We start from the raw sequence: 15,474 nt of genomic DNA on the forward strand, positions 1-15,474 counted from the left end.
TCACAGCTTCATGGGCACCTGCTACGCCCTCTTCTGGTACATCTTCTCTCTGGCGCACGTGGCGCTCTTCGTCACGCGCATCAGCTACACGGAAGAACTGCGCTCCTTCGTGGGCGCCATGATCATCGGGACCTACAACATCGTGGTGGTGATCGTGCTCACCAAGCTGCTGGTGGCCATGTTGCACAAGAGCTTCAGACAGATCGCAGTAAGTTCAAGTCCCTTATTTGACATTTTCACCAGTATCGGCCTTTTTTTTCTTTTTTTTTACAGAGAATATATATATATATATATATATATATGTCTTAATAAGGTTATCCAAAAAATAGTGCTCGATACCGTAGTAGAGCGCAATATATGTATGTGTCGGAAAAAAAATCACAAGACTATTTCATCTCTACAGGCCTGTTTCATGAGGGGGGGTACCCTCAATCATCAGGAGATTTTAATGGGAGCATTCGCATACCATGGTTTATATAGGGCACAGAGTGGGTGGGTACAGGCTGGCTTAGGGGCGTGGTGATTGGCTCATGTGTTACCTAGGAGGTGTTTCCGTCTATGGCGGCATGCTGTGACAATTTCGCTGCGCTTGTTGAGGGATGACAGGTCTGGACGGTAAATAATAAACAGTTTCTCTTTCAAGCATAGGTTGCATCTTTTATTACCACTATTGTAAGGTGTGCTGGATGCAAGAATTTGACATGTTATTGAATATTCAACATTATTGTCTTTGAGGTCCCAAATGTGTTTGCTGAGTTCCGTGGTATTTCGCAGGTTTTTGTTCCTGAAAGAAGCCTTGTGATTGTTCCATCTGGTTTTGAATTCTCCCTCGGTTAATCCTACATATGTGTCGGATGTGTTAATGTCCTTGCGTATTACCTCAGATTGGTAGACAACTGATGTTTGTAAGCACCCCCCGTTGAGAGGGCAATCAGGTTTCTTTCGACAGTTACATCCTTTGTTGGTTTTGGAGTCGCTCTGTCTGGGGGCCGACGGCTCATTTGCAATTGTTTTGTTGTGGTTTGAGATGATTTGTCGTATATTGTTCATGCAGCTGTAGCTCAATTTAATGTTGTTCTTGTTGAATACTTTTCTTAGGGTGCTGTCTTTGGGAAAGTGTTTACAATAGTGGTAATAAAAGATGCAACCTATGCTTGAAAGAGAAACTGTTTATTATTTACCGTCCAGACCTGTCATCCCTCAACAAGCGCAGCGAAATTGTCACAGCATGCCGCCATAGACGGAAACACCTCCTAGGTAACACATGAGCCAATCACCACGCCCCTAAGCCAGCCTGTACCCACCCACTCTGTGCCCTATATAAACCATGGTATGCGAATGCTCCCATTAAAATCTCCTGATGATTGAGGGTACCCCCCCTCATGAAACAGGCCTGTAGAGATGAAATAGTCTTGTGATTTTTTTTTCCCCACACATACATATATATATATAAATATATATATATATATATATATATATATATATATATATATATATACATATACACCTGTGATACCAGTATTTAGTATTTAATAAAACATATATTTATATTTTTTTATATTGTAAATTTCATTTTCTAAATTATATATTTTTATCATATAAATAAAAATACTTAAATATCTGCTTGATTTATGATTTTTTTTAAAGCAACTTGTCCATCAAATTCTACACTGAAAAAAAATCACCATTTTATGGTAAAAACAAAAACAAAAATAAAACTGACCGCTGTTTTTTTTTATTAAAGAAAATAGTTTTTGTACTCACAAATCTTTTTTTTTTTTCAAAGAAAATGGTGTTTTTACTTGCAAATCTTTTTTAAATTAAAACATTTTTTTTCATACTCAATTGTTTTTTTCAAAGAAAATTGTTTTTTTACTTGCAAATCTTTTTTTTTAATAAATAAAATTGTTTTTTTACTTGCAGAAAAGTTTTTTAATTAAAGAAAAACATTTTTTTTTACTTGCGAATCTTTTTTTTTCAAAGAAAATTGGGTTTTTACTTGCAAATCATTTTTTAATTAAAAACATTTTTTTTCATACTCACTAATCGTTTTTTCCGAAGAAAATTGTTTTTTTACTTGCAAATCTTTTTTAATTAAAGAAAATTGTTTTGTTTTTACTTGCAAATCTTCTTTTACTTGCAGCAAAAAAATTTTGGATTAAAGAAAATTGTTTTTGTACTACAATTTTTTTTAATTGAAGAAAATAGATTTTTATACTTGCAAATCTTTTTTTTTTACCTGCAGCAATTTTTTTTTTACTTGCGAATCTCTTTTTAATTGAAGAAACTTTTTTTTTTAACTTGCAGAAAAAAAATTTCAATTGAAGAAAATTGTTTTTTATATTTAATAATTTTTTGTACTTGTAATTATTTTTTTTACCTGCAGAAAATAATTTGTTTACTTGCAAATCTCTTTTTAATTGAAGAAACTTGTTTTTTACTTGCGAATCTTTTTTTTTTATTAAAGAAAAATTTTGTTTTTACTTGCAGAAAATGTTTTTTAATTAAATAAAACGATTTTTATACTCACAAATATTTTTTTTCTAAGAAAATTGTGTTTTTACTTGCAAATCTTTTTTTAATAAAAAACATTTTTTCATACTCACAAATCGTTTTTTTCGAAGAAAATTGTTTCACTTTACTTGCAAATCTTTTTTTTAATTAAAAAAAATGTTTTGTTTACTTGCAAATCTTTTACTTGCAGAAAAGTTTTGTTTAATTAAAGAAAATAGTTTTTGTACTACAAATTTTTTTTTATTGAAGAAAATAGAATTTTATACTTGCAAATCATTTTTTTTATTTGCAGAAAAGTGCTTTTAATTGAAGAAACTTGCTTTCATACTTACACATTTTTTATTTGAATATTTATTTATACTTGCAAATCTTTTTTTTTTCTTGCAGCAAATGTTTTCTTTTTTACTTGCGAATCTTTTATTAATTGAAGTTGTTTTTTTTTACTTGCAAATTATTTTTTTACTTGCAGAAAAAAAAAATGTTACTAAAGAAAATATTGTTTTTTACTTGTAAATATTTTTTTTTACTTGCAGAAAAGTGTTTTTATTTAAATAAATGTGTTTTTATACTTGCAAATGTTTTTTATTTGAATATTTTTTAATACAAGCAAATCATACTTTTTTTTTACTCGCAAATATTTTTTTTTTACGTGCAAATCTTTTTTTTACTTACGAATCTTTTAATTGAAGAAATGTCTTTTTTTGTTACTCTCAAATATTTTGTATTTGCAGAAAGCGTTTTTTAATTAAAGAAAATATTTTCTTATACTTGCAAATCTTTTATTTTTACCTGCAGAAAATAGTTTTTTTTCACTTGCGAATCTCTTTTTAATTAATGAAATTTGTTTTTTACTTGCAGAAGTTTTTTTTAATTAAAGAAAATTGTTTTTATATTTACATTTTTTTTAATTGAAGAAAATAGTTTTTTATACTTGCAATCTTTTTTTTCTTTACCTGAAGCAAATCTTTTTTTTACTTGTGAAACTATTTGATTTAAGAAACTAGTTTTTTTTACTTGCAGAAAAGTTTTTTTAATTGAAGAAAATTGTTTTTATACTTACAATTTCTTAATTTGAATAATTTTTTGTACTTGTAATTTTTTTTTTTACCTGCAGAAAATAGTTTTTTTACTTGCGAATCTCTTTTTAATTAATGAAATTTGTTTTTTACTTGCAGAAAAGTTTTTTTTTAATTAAAGAAAATTGTTTTTATATTTACTTTTTTTTTTAATTGAAGAAAATAGTTTTTTATACTTGCAATTTTTTTTTTTTTTTTTACCTTTTTTTTAACTTGTGAAACTATTTAATTCAAGAAACTAGTTTATTTTACTTGCAGAAAAGTTTTTTAGTTAAAGAAAATTGTTTTTATACTACAATTTTTTTTAATTGAAGAAAAAAAAAGTTTTTTACTTGCAAATCATAATTTTTTTTACATGCAGCACAGTTTTTTGCTTGCGGAAAAGTGCTTTTATTTGAATAAACTATTTTTTTTTTTACTTGCAAATTAAATTTGTTTAATTGCAGAAAAAAAATAGCTAAAGAAAATGGTTTTTATCTTACAATTTTTTTTTTTAATTGAAGAAAATTGTTTTTTATGCTTGCAATTTTTTTTATTTTTTTTACCTGAAGCAAATATATTTTTTTACTTGTGAAACTATTTAATTCAAGAAACTAGTTTATTTTACTTGCAGAAAAGTTTTTTAGTTAAAGAAAATTGTTTTTATACTACAATTTTTTTTAATTGAAGAAAAAAAAAGATTTTTACTTGCAAATCATAATTTTTTTTACATGCAGCACCGTTTTTTGCTTGCGGAAAAGTGCTTTTATTTTGAAGAAACTATTTTTTTTTTACTTGCAAATTAAATGTGTTTAATTGCAGGGAAAAAATAGCTAAAGAAAATGGTTTTTATCTTACAATTTTTTTTTTTAATTGAAGAAAATAGTTTTTTACTTGCAGCAAATTTTTTTTTACTTGCAGAAAAGTTTTTTTAATTAAAGAAAATTGTTACATACTTATACTTTGTAACTGAAGCAAATCTTTTTTTTTACCTGCAAATCTTTTTTTTTAACTTGCAAATAAGTTTTTAATTGAAGAAACATGTTTTTATACCTACAAATCGTTGGTGTAAGTCAAAACATTTTTGTGTGTGTGGAGATTTGTCAGTGATTTCTTGTCCAGATGTTTACTGACGTGTAATAATCAGGGTTTTTGATACCACCTTATATCAAATTAGCCAGACCTGGATCAGTGTTTTGATACCACATTATCTCAAATTGGCCAGACCTGGATCAGTGTTTTGATACCACATTATATCAAATTAGCCAGACCTGGATGGGTGTTTTGATACCACATTATATCAAATTAGCCAGACCTGGATGGGTGTTTTGATACCACATTATATCAAATTAGCCAGACCTGGATGGGTGTTTTGATACCACCTTATATCAAATTAGCCAGACCTGGATGGGTGTTTTGATACCACATTATATCAAATTAGCCAGACCTGGATGGGTGTTTTGATACCACATTATATCAAATTAGCCAGACCTGGATGGGTGTTTTGATACCACATTATATAAAATTAGCCAGACCTGGATCAGTGTTTTGATACCACCTTATATCAAATTAGCCAGACCTGGATGGGTGTTTTGATACCACCTTATATCAAATTAGCCAGACCTGGATCAGTGTTTTGATACCACCTTATATCAAATTAGCCAGACCTGGATCAGTGTTTTGATCCCACATTATATCAAATTAGCCAGACCTGGATCAGTGTTTTCATACCACATTATATCAAATTAGCCAGACCTGGATGGGTGTTTTGATACCACATTATATCAAATTAGCCAGACCTGGATGGGTGTTTTGATACCACATTATATCAAATTAGCCAGACCTGGATGGGTGTTTTGATACCACATTATATCAAATTAGCCAGACATTTGATATAATGTGGGATCAAAACACTGATCCAGGTCTGGCTAATTTGATATAAGGTGTTATCAAAACACTGATCCAGGTCTGGCTAATTTGATATAATGTGGTATCAAAACACCCATCCAGGTCTGGCTAATTTGATATAATGTGGTATGAAAACACTGATCCAGGTCTGGCTAATTTGATATAATGTGGGATCAAAACACTGATCCAGGTCTGGCTAATTTGATATAAGGTGGTATCAAAACACTGATCCAGGTCTGGCTAATTTGATATAAGGTGGTATCAAAACACCCATCCAGGTCTGGCTAATTTGATATAAGGTGGTATCAAAACACTGATCCAGGTCTGGCTAATTTTATATAATGTGGTATCAAAACACCCATCCAGGTCTGGCTAATTTGATATAATGTGGTATCAAAACACCCATCCAGGTCTGGCTAATTTGATATAATGTGGTATCAAAACACCCATCCAGGTCTGGCTAATTTGATATAAGGTGGTATCAAAACACCCATCCAGGTCTGGCTAATTTGATATAAGGTGGTATCAAAACACTGATCCAGGTCTGGCTAATTTTATATAATGTGGTATCAAAACACCCATCCAGGTCTGGCTAATTTGATATAATGTGGTATCAAAACACCCATCCAGGTCTGGCTAATTTGATATAATGTGGTATCAAAACACCCATCCAGGTCTGGCTAATTTGATATAAGGTGGTATCAAAACACCCATCCAGGTCTGGCTAATTTGATATAAGGTGGTATCAAAACACTGATCCAGGTCTGGCTAATTATATATAATGTGGTATCAAAACACCCATCCAGGTCTGGCTAATTTGATATAATGTGGTATCAAAACACCCATCCAGGTCTGGCTAATTTGATATAATGTGGTATCAAAACACCCATCCAGGTCTGGCTAATTTGATATAATGTGGTATCAAAACACCCATCCAGGTCTGGCTAATTTGATATAATGTGGTATCAAAACACCCATCCAGGTCTGGCTAATTTGATATAATGTGGTATCAAAACACCCATCCAGGTCTGGCTAATTTGATATAATGTGGTATCAAAACACCCATCCAGGTCTGGCTAATTTGATATAAGGTGGTATCAAAACACCCATCCAGGTCTGGCTAATTTGATATAAGGTGGTATCAAAACACTGATCCAGGTCTGGCTAATTTGATATAATGTGGTATCAAAACACCCATCCAGGTCTGGCTAATTTGATATAATGTGGTATCAAAACACCCATCCAGGTCTGGCTAATTTGATATAAGGTGGTATCAAAACACCCATCCAGGTCTGGCTAATTTGATATAAGGTGGTATCAAAACACTGATCCAGGTCTGGCTAATTTGATATAATGTGGTATCAAAACACCCATCCCGGTCTGGCTAATTTGATATAATGTGGTATCAAAACACCCATCCAGGTCTGGCTAATTTGATATAAGGTGGTATCAAAACACCCATCCAGGTCTGGCTAATTTGATATAAGGTGGTATCAAAACACTGATCCAGGTCTGGCCAATTTTATATAATGTGGTATCAAAACACCCATCCAGGTCTGGCTAATTTGATATAATGTGGTATCAAAACACCCATCCAGGTCTGGCTAATTTGATATAATGTGGTATCAAAACACCCATCCAGGTCTGGCTAATTTGATATAATGTGGTATCAAAACACTGATCCAGGTCTGGCTAATTTGATATAATGTGGTATCAAAACACTGATCCAGGTCTGGCTAATTTGATATAATGTGGTATCAAAACACCCATCCAGGTCTGGCTAATTTGATATAAGGTGGTATCAAAACACCCATCCAGGTCTGGCTAATTTGATATAAGGTGGTATCAAAACACTGATCCAGGTCTGGCTAATTTTATATAATGTGGTATCAAAACACACATCCAGGTCTGGCTAATTTGATATAATGTGGTATCAAAACACCCATCCAGGTCTGGCTAATTTGATATAAGGTGGTATCAAAACACCCATCCAGGTCTGGCTAATTTGATATAAGGTGGTATCAAAACACTGATCCAGGTCTGGCTAATTTTATATAGTGTGGTATCAAAACACCCATCCAGGTCTGGCTAATTTGATATAATGTGGTATCAAAACACCCATCCAGGTCTGGCTAATTTGATATAATGTGGTATCAAAACACCCATCCAGGTCTGGCTAATTTGATATAATGTGGTATCAAAACACCCATCCAGGTCTGGCTAATTTGATATAATGTGGTATCAAAACACTGATCCAGGTCTGGCTAATTTGATATAATGTGGTATCAAAACACTGATCCAGGTCTGGCTAATTTGATATAATGTGGTATCAAAACACCCATCCAGGTCTGGCTAATTTGATATAAGGTGGTATCAAAACACTGATCCAGGTCTGGCTAATTTGATATAATGTGGGATCAAAACACTGATCCAGGTCTGGCTAATTTGATATAAGGTGGTATCAAAACACTGATCCAGGTCTGGCTAATTTGATATAAGGTGGTATCAAAACACCCATCCAGGTCTGGCTAATTTGATATAAGGTGGTATCAAAACACTGATCCAGGTCTGGCTAATTTGATATAATGTGGTATCAAAACACCCATCCAGGTCTGGCTAATTTGATATAATGTGGTATCAAAACACCCATCCAGGTCTGGCTAATTTGATATAATGTGGTATCAAAACACCCATCCAGGTCTGGCTAATTTGATATAAGGTGGTATCAAAACACCCATCCAGGTCTGGCTAATTTGATATAAGGTGGTATCAAAACACTGATCCAGGTCTGGCTAATTTGATATAATGTGGTATCAAAACACCCATCCAGGTCTGGCTAATTTGATATAATGTGGTATCAAAACACCCATCCAGGTCTGGCTAATTTGATATAAGGTGGTATCAAAACACTGATCCAGGTCTGGCTAATTTTATATAATGTGGTATCAAAACACCCATCCAGGTCTGGCTAATTTGATATAATGTGGTATCAAAACACTGATCCAGGTCTGGCTAATTTGATATAAGGTGGTATCAAAACACCCATCCAGGTCTGGCTAATTTGATATAAGGTGGTATCAAAACACTGATCCAGGTCTGGCTAATTTGATATAATGTGGGATGAAAACACTGATCCAGGTCTGGCTAATTTGATATAAGGTGGTATCAAAACACTGATCCAGGTCTGGCTAATTTGATATAAGGTGGTATCAAAACACCCATCCAGGTCTGGCTAATTTGATATAAGGTGGTATCAAAACACTGATCCAGGTCTGGCTAATTTGATATAATGTGGTATCAAAACACCCATCCAGGTCTGGCTAATTTGATATAATGTGGTATCAAAACACCCATCCAGGTCTGGCTAATTTGATATAATGTGGTATCAAAACACCCATCCAGGTCTGGCTAATTTGATATAAGGTGGTATCAAAACACCCATCCAGGTCTGGCTAATTTGATATAAGGTGGTATCAAAACACTGATCCAGGTCTGGCTAATTTGATATAATGTGGTATCAAAACACCCATCCAGGTCTGGCTAATTTGATATAATGTGGTATCAAAACACCCATCCAGGTCTGGCTAATTTGATATAATGTGGTATCAAAACACTGATCCAGGTCTGGCTAATTTTATATAATGTGGTATCAAAACACCCATCCAGGTCTGGCTAATTTGATATAAGGTGGTATCAAAACACTGATCCAGGTCTGGCTAATTTGATATAATGTGGTATCAAAACACCCATCCAGGTCTGGCTAATTTGATATAATGTGGTATCAAAACACCCATCCAGGTCTGGCTAATTTGATATAATGTGGTATCAAAACACCGATCCAGGTCTGGCTAATTTGATATAAGGTGGTATCAAAACACCCATCCAGGTCTGGCTAATTTGATATAAGGTGGTATCAAAACACTGATCCAGGTCTGGCTAATTTGATATAATGTGGTATCAAAACACCCATCCAGGTCTGGCTAATTTGATATAATGTGGTATCAAAACACCCATCCAGGTCTGGCTAATTTGATATAATGTGGTATCAAAACACCCATCCAGGTCTGGCTAATTTGATATAATGTGGTATCAAAACACTGATCCAGGTCTGGCTAATTTGATATAATGTGGTATCAAAACACTGATCCAGGTCTGGCTAATTTGATATAATGTGGTATCAAAACACTGATCCAGGTCTGGCTAATTTGATATAAGGTGGTATCAAAACACCCATCCAGGTCTGGCTAATTTGATATAAGGTGGTATCAAAACACTGATCCAGGTCTGGCTAATTTTATATAATGTGGTATCAAAACACCCATCCAGGTCTGGCTAATTTGATATAATGTGGTATCAAAACACCCATCCAGGTCTGGCTAATTTGATATAATGTGGTATCAAAACACCCATCCAGGTCTGGCTAATTTGATATAAGGTGGTATCAAAACACCCATCCAGGTCTGGCTAATTTGATATAATGTGGTATCAAAACACCCATCCAGGTCTGGCTAATTTGATATAATGTGGTATCAAAACACCCATCCAGGTCTGGCTAATTTGATATAATGTGGTATCAAAACACTGATCCAGGTCTGGCTAATTTGATATAATGTGGTATCAAAACACCCATCCAGGTCTGGCTAATTTTATATAATGTGGTATCAAAACACCCATCCAGGTCTGGCTAATTTGATATAATGTGGTATCAAAACACTGATCCAGGTCTGGCTAATTTGATATAAGGTGGTATCAAAACACCCATCCAGGTCTGGCTAATTTGATATAAGGTGGTATCAAAACACTGATCCAGGTCTGGCTAATTTGATATAATGTGGGATCAAAACACTGATCCAGGTCTGGCTAATTTGATATAAGGTGGTATCAAAACACTGATCCAGGTCTGGCTAATTTGATATAAGGTGGTATCAAAACACCCATCCAGGTCTGGCTAATTTGATATAAGGTGGTATCAAAACACTGATCCAGGTCTGGCTAATTTGATATAATGTGGTATCAAAACACCCATCCAGGTCTGGCTAATTTGATATAATGTGGTATCAAAACACCCATCCAGGTCTGGCTAATTTGATATAATGTGGTATCAAAACACCCATCCAGGTCTGGCTAATTTGATATAAGGTGGTATCAAAACACTGATCCAGGTCTGGCTAATTTGATATAATGTGGTATCAAAACACCCATCCAGGTCTGGCTAATTTGATATAATGTGGTATCAATAATAACAATATACACATAATAATCATGTGTATATCACTTTTACTGCTAATGAATATCGGGTATCGGCCTCCTTGACTACCGGTACTGGTAATGGGTATCAACCTCCTTGACTACTAGTAATGGGTATCGGCCTCCTTGACTGACGGAGGGTGTGTGTGTGTGTGTGTGTGTGTGTGCGTGCGTGTACATGCAGAACCACGAGGATAAGGAGTGGAAGTTCGCCCGGGCCAAACTGTGGCTGAGCTACTTTGACGACAAATGCACGATGCCGCCTCCCTTCAACATCCTGCCCTCGCCCAAGACTGTGTGCTACCTGCTCACCTCCATCAGCAAGTGGGTGTGCTCCCACACCTCCAAAGGCCGCGTCAAGAGACAGAACAGCCTCAAGGTGAGACCCCCCCCTCCCCCCCGCCGCCATCTTCTCCCCTGCCCCAGACGACCCACATCTGAGTGTGTCCCTCAGGAGTGGAAGAACCTGAAGCAGAAGCGTGACGAGAACTACCAGAAGATCATGTGCTGCCTGGTGCACCGCTACTTGACGTCCACGCGGCAGAAGATGCAGAGCACGGACCAGGCCACCGTGGAGAACCTCAACGACCTGCGACAAGACCTCTCCAAGTTCCGCAACGAGATGAGAGACCTGCTGGGCTTCCGGACCTCCAAGTACGCCATGTTCTACCCGCGGAGCTAGAAGGGTCCTGGACTCCGACCAGGGAAGTGACTTCACCGTTTATCTGCTTTTTTGTCAACACATCAATAAATATTTGATGTCTTCATCCATACAGACTTTTATTAGCAACATCAATAAGACTGTTTTTACATGGCCCTTCAAAATAAAACTCAATTCAATGAAGTACATACAACTGCCGAAACAATCACAATTCTTATTCATCCCCATACTCATTTTCATAAATCCATTAAAAGAAAATAAATAACTTTTTAAATATTTTTGTATTTATAAGAATCCCTTTTAAAAAAATAAGTTTGTAAGCCATCTCCATGCAACTGACACCAGAAGTCAGATTTACTTCCTGAAGTACTAAAACAAAGAAATATTTAGACCTTTACAAATATGGCTGTGTATCAAATGGAATATTTCCATCAGTACACTTTAAGTATACTGTGTACACTGCATACTTACTTCCTGAGTTTGTCCATGGTGAGTACTGTCCCATTACTTTTGCTTTGTAGTACACTTGACCCAAATGACGATCACGGTATTTACTTTCTTCTCTTAACTCCTTCCCATTGTTTCAAGTTAGTCCCGCCTCTTCCGTCAGCCGACACTATTGAGTGTGCTAAGTGTCCATCAATGCACACTCACCATTTTGAGTGTAACATGCTAGTACAGACTAGCATGAAGTCAGTACTTGGAAGACTTAGTGTAAGTACACAAGTGTACCCACGTATGCACTCAAAAGACGAGGTGTAAGTACACAAGTGTACACACTTAGGCACTTAAAAGACTAAGTGCAAGTACACGAGTGTACCCACTTATTCATTCAAAAGACTAAGTGTAAGTACACAAGTGTACACACTTATCCACTCAAAGGACTAACTGTAAGTACACAAGTGTACACACTTATACACTCAACAGACTAGGTGTAAGTACACAAGTGTACCCACTTATCCACTCAAAGGACTAACTATAAGTACACAGGTGTACACACTTATACACTCAACAGACTAGGTGTAAGTACACAAGTGTACACACTTTTACACTAAAAGGACTATGTGTAAGTACACAAGTGTAAACACTTAAGCACTTAAAATACTAATTGTAAGTACACAAGTGTACCTACTAAGGCACTTAAAAGACTAGGTGTAAGTACACAATTGTACACACCTCGATACTTAAAACACAAAGTGTAAGTACACAAGTGTAAACACTTAGGCACTTAAAATACTAATCGTAAGTACACAAGTGTACCCACTAAGGCACTTAAAAGACTAGGTGTAAGTACACAAGTGTATCCACTTATGCACTAAAAGGACTAGGTGTAAGTACACAAGTGTACACACTTATGCACTCAACAGACTTGGTGTAAGTACACAAGTGTACACACTTATGCACTGAAAAAACTAGGTGTAAGTACACAAGTGTACACACTAAGGCACTTAAAATACCAAGTGTAAGTACACATGTGTACACACTTATGTACTCAAAAGACTATGTATAAGTACACACGTGTACACTCTTATGAACTCAAAAGACCAAGTGTAAGTACACACGTGTACACTCTTATGTACTGAAAAGACCAAGTGTAAGTACACAAGTGTACACTCGTATGTACTCAAAAGACCAAGTGTAAGTACACAAGTGTACACTCTTATGTACTGAAAAGACCAAGTGTAAGTACACAAGTGTACACTCGTATGTACTGAAAAGACCAAGTGTAAGTACACAAGAGCAGTAATTGAGAGTTCCAAAGAGGTCCAATCAGATCCTGTTTAAATCCAAAGAAAAGGTGAAACATGAAGTTGATTTAGAAAAACTGAAAAGAGCTGTTCCTAATCTTCTTCCCAGTTTCAGTCAGCAGTGTTTGTTCTTCAGGACTCTGAGCACCTTCTGGTTCCTGCTCTTGAAGGCCAGCACAAAGTTGTGAGGGCCGACCTTCCCTCGGCCCTCCTGGTCCACCTCACCCATGAAGATGTAGTTCAGGCCTGCATGGGGGGTCACACACACACAGCCTGAATGCACATCCAGGTGGAGCAGGAGCAGGAGGAGGAGGAGGAGGAGAAGGAAGAGGAGGAAAAGACAAGAAGGTAAAGAGAGGAGGAAAAAAAGGAATAGGAGGAGAAGCATGAGATGAATCTGCTCCTCACATGTCATCTTTAATATAGTATATCATATATGTATAAATACAAACATATGTATAATATAAAATATGTATGATATAAAAATATGTACAAATTAGAGATGCGCGGATAGGCAATTTATTTCATCCGCAACCGCGTCAGAAAGTCGTCCGCCATCCACCCGATGTAACGTTTGATCAGAACTGCATCCGCCCGCACCCGCCCGAAGTTTTATTTACGGAGGCAATAATTGAGCATGGATTTCCAATCGCACTGGCTGATCACATGGGACAGTTAAATGTTTGTAATGCAACCTTTAAAAATCATTACGCAGTGATCGCGGTCCCAAAAATAAACTTTTCTTGCATGATAATGTCCAGAAAAATTCGCTTTATATTACTATAGAGTCCTTTTAACGAATTAGTTTGATGGTTTATCACAAACCTTAAATGAAAGAAGTCCTTTGTTCTCCTGCACCATGCATGCGCTTTGGCCTTGCTTCGTGTTTGGTGCGCAATCCTGTCGGCTGTATTTCACAGTACGACATACTGTTAAAAGTGTTTATACTATTTATGCTTTCAAGTCCAAGTTGAAGAAATCTTGTTAAATGTTGACAGCATAACTACCAAAATACAGAAGTATGTCCTTAATATTTTTGCAGTGCTATTTCTGTTGAAAAGTTCAAATGATTACATTAGAGATGTGATGTGCCACTTTTCAAGTGTCTGATGGCTTAAATTAATTTTCATTAATTTTTCATATTTTGAATTCTTTTGAAAGGCTTACAAAAAAACTACATTTGAATTGTAATTCCATGCTATTGACAGGACTATTAATTTTAATGAAGTTAGCTTGTTTACAGTATGATAATTGTGATAGAAATGTGAATTTTAGGCACAGAATATTTTTTACAATTGAACAAGGCAGTAGATTATACAAGCTTGGACAGAAAGTTAATAATGACACCATTTTTTTTTTTTATGGAATTGTTTAGTACTGTTTTACCATTTGTTTACTGTAAAAAGTGTTTATACTTTCAATTAACAAATTGAAGTCTTGTGAAAGGTTGACAGGATAACTGGCATTAACTGTCAAAATAATATCAAACTATTGAAGTTAGCTTACAGAATAAACATGTCAATCAACCCATATGATTTTTGCTGTAATATTTTTGTTTTGAAAAGTCACTGTGACTGATAGAAAAGTGATGGTTTCAGCAACATTTTAACCTGTCTGAATGCTAATAATCATTTTGCGTCGGGGGGCGAAGCCCTGAACCCTCCACCAGGACTTTGTCCTGGACCTACCGGGGCCTGCGGCCCTTGGACCCTGGCTACTAGGTTTTTCTGATTTCAAAAGTTGGCAGGTATGGTGAGTTTATAAAGCCTTTGCCTGTTAAAGAAAGGAGACTGATCCAATGCAGCACAGACTTTCGCACACCAGTGCGCAATCATATGGGAGCCGCGCTGAGCGCACCTCCAAGCGCGTCTCGCTGCCGGCGACGGCCAGGTATGGGCCCGACGCTCCAGCGCCATCCATTTTCAGGGCTAGTTGATTCGGCAGGTGGGTTGTTACACACTCCTTAGCGGGTTCCGACTTCCATGGCCACCGTCCTGCTGTCTATATAAACCAGGGTGAGCCCCACCCCTTTCGTGAGCGCACTGCGCGCGGAGTGACCCCTGTTACGCGCCCCCGGCAACAGGGGTGGCGGGCAGGTAAGCTGCGCGGGCGGAGCGCGCGGAGTGACCCCTGTTACGAGCCCCCGGCCACGGGGGTGGCGGGCAGGTAAGCTGCTTACCTGCTGCGCGTGACGCCGGCCGCGGCGAAGGCGGACGAGGCGGGGTGTCGGTGTGGTGGGCGCGGTAGTGACCCTGGACGTGCGTCGGGCCCTTCTCGCGGATCGCCTCAGCTACGGCTCCCGGTGGGGCCCTCTCGGGGGAAGGGGCCTCGGTCCCGGACC

General features: G+C 36.6%; 2 protein-coding genes across 4 annotated transcripts in view; one reads left to right on the top strand and one right to left on the bottom strand.

The window, feature by feature from the left end:
• The window catches only part of trpc1 (transient receptor potential cation channel, subfamily C, member 1), a 54,713-nt gene extending 43,220 nt beyond the window's left edge, over positions 1-11,493 (top strand). For both annotated transcript variants that reach the window (XM_061965933.1, XM_072913442.1), the window contains exons 11-13: positions 7-208; positions 10,909-11,103; positions 11,179-11,493. In XM_061965933.1, coding sequence (XP_061821917.1) covers positions 7-208; positions 10,909-11,103; positions 11,179-11,406 — 625 coding nt within the window. In that variant the 3' untranslated portion in view covers positions 11,407-11,493. The remainder of the gene's footprint in view (positions 1-6; positions 209-10,908; positions 11,104-11,178) is intronic.
• A 194-nt stretch (positions 11,494-11,687) lies between these two features.
• The window catches only part of pcolce2b (procollagen C-endopeptidase enhancer 2b), a 58,732-nt gene continuing 54,945 nt past the window's right edge, over positions 11,688-15,474 (bottom strand). Inside the window, exon 9 of one of the 2 annotated variants that reach the window (XM_061965935.1) lies at positions 11,688-13,379. In XM_061965935.1, the coding sequence (XP_061821919.1) occupies positions 13,249-13,379 (131 nt within the window). In that variant the 3' untranslated portion in view covers positions 11,688-13,248. Of the gene's footprint in view, positions 13,407-15,474 lie in introns of both variants that reach the window. The other variant, XM_061965934.1, reaches the window with a different exon arrangement.

Source organism: Nerophis lumbriciformis, linkage group LG07 (genome assembly GCF_033978685.3).
Source record: "Nerophis lumbriciformis linkage group LG07, RoL_Nlum_v2.1, whole genome shotgun sequence".
Classification (NCBI taxonomy): Eukaryota; Metazoa; Chordata; class Actinopteri; order Syngnathiformes; family Syngnathidae; genus Nerophis; species Nerophis lumbriciformis.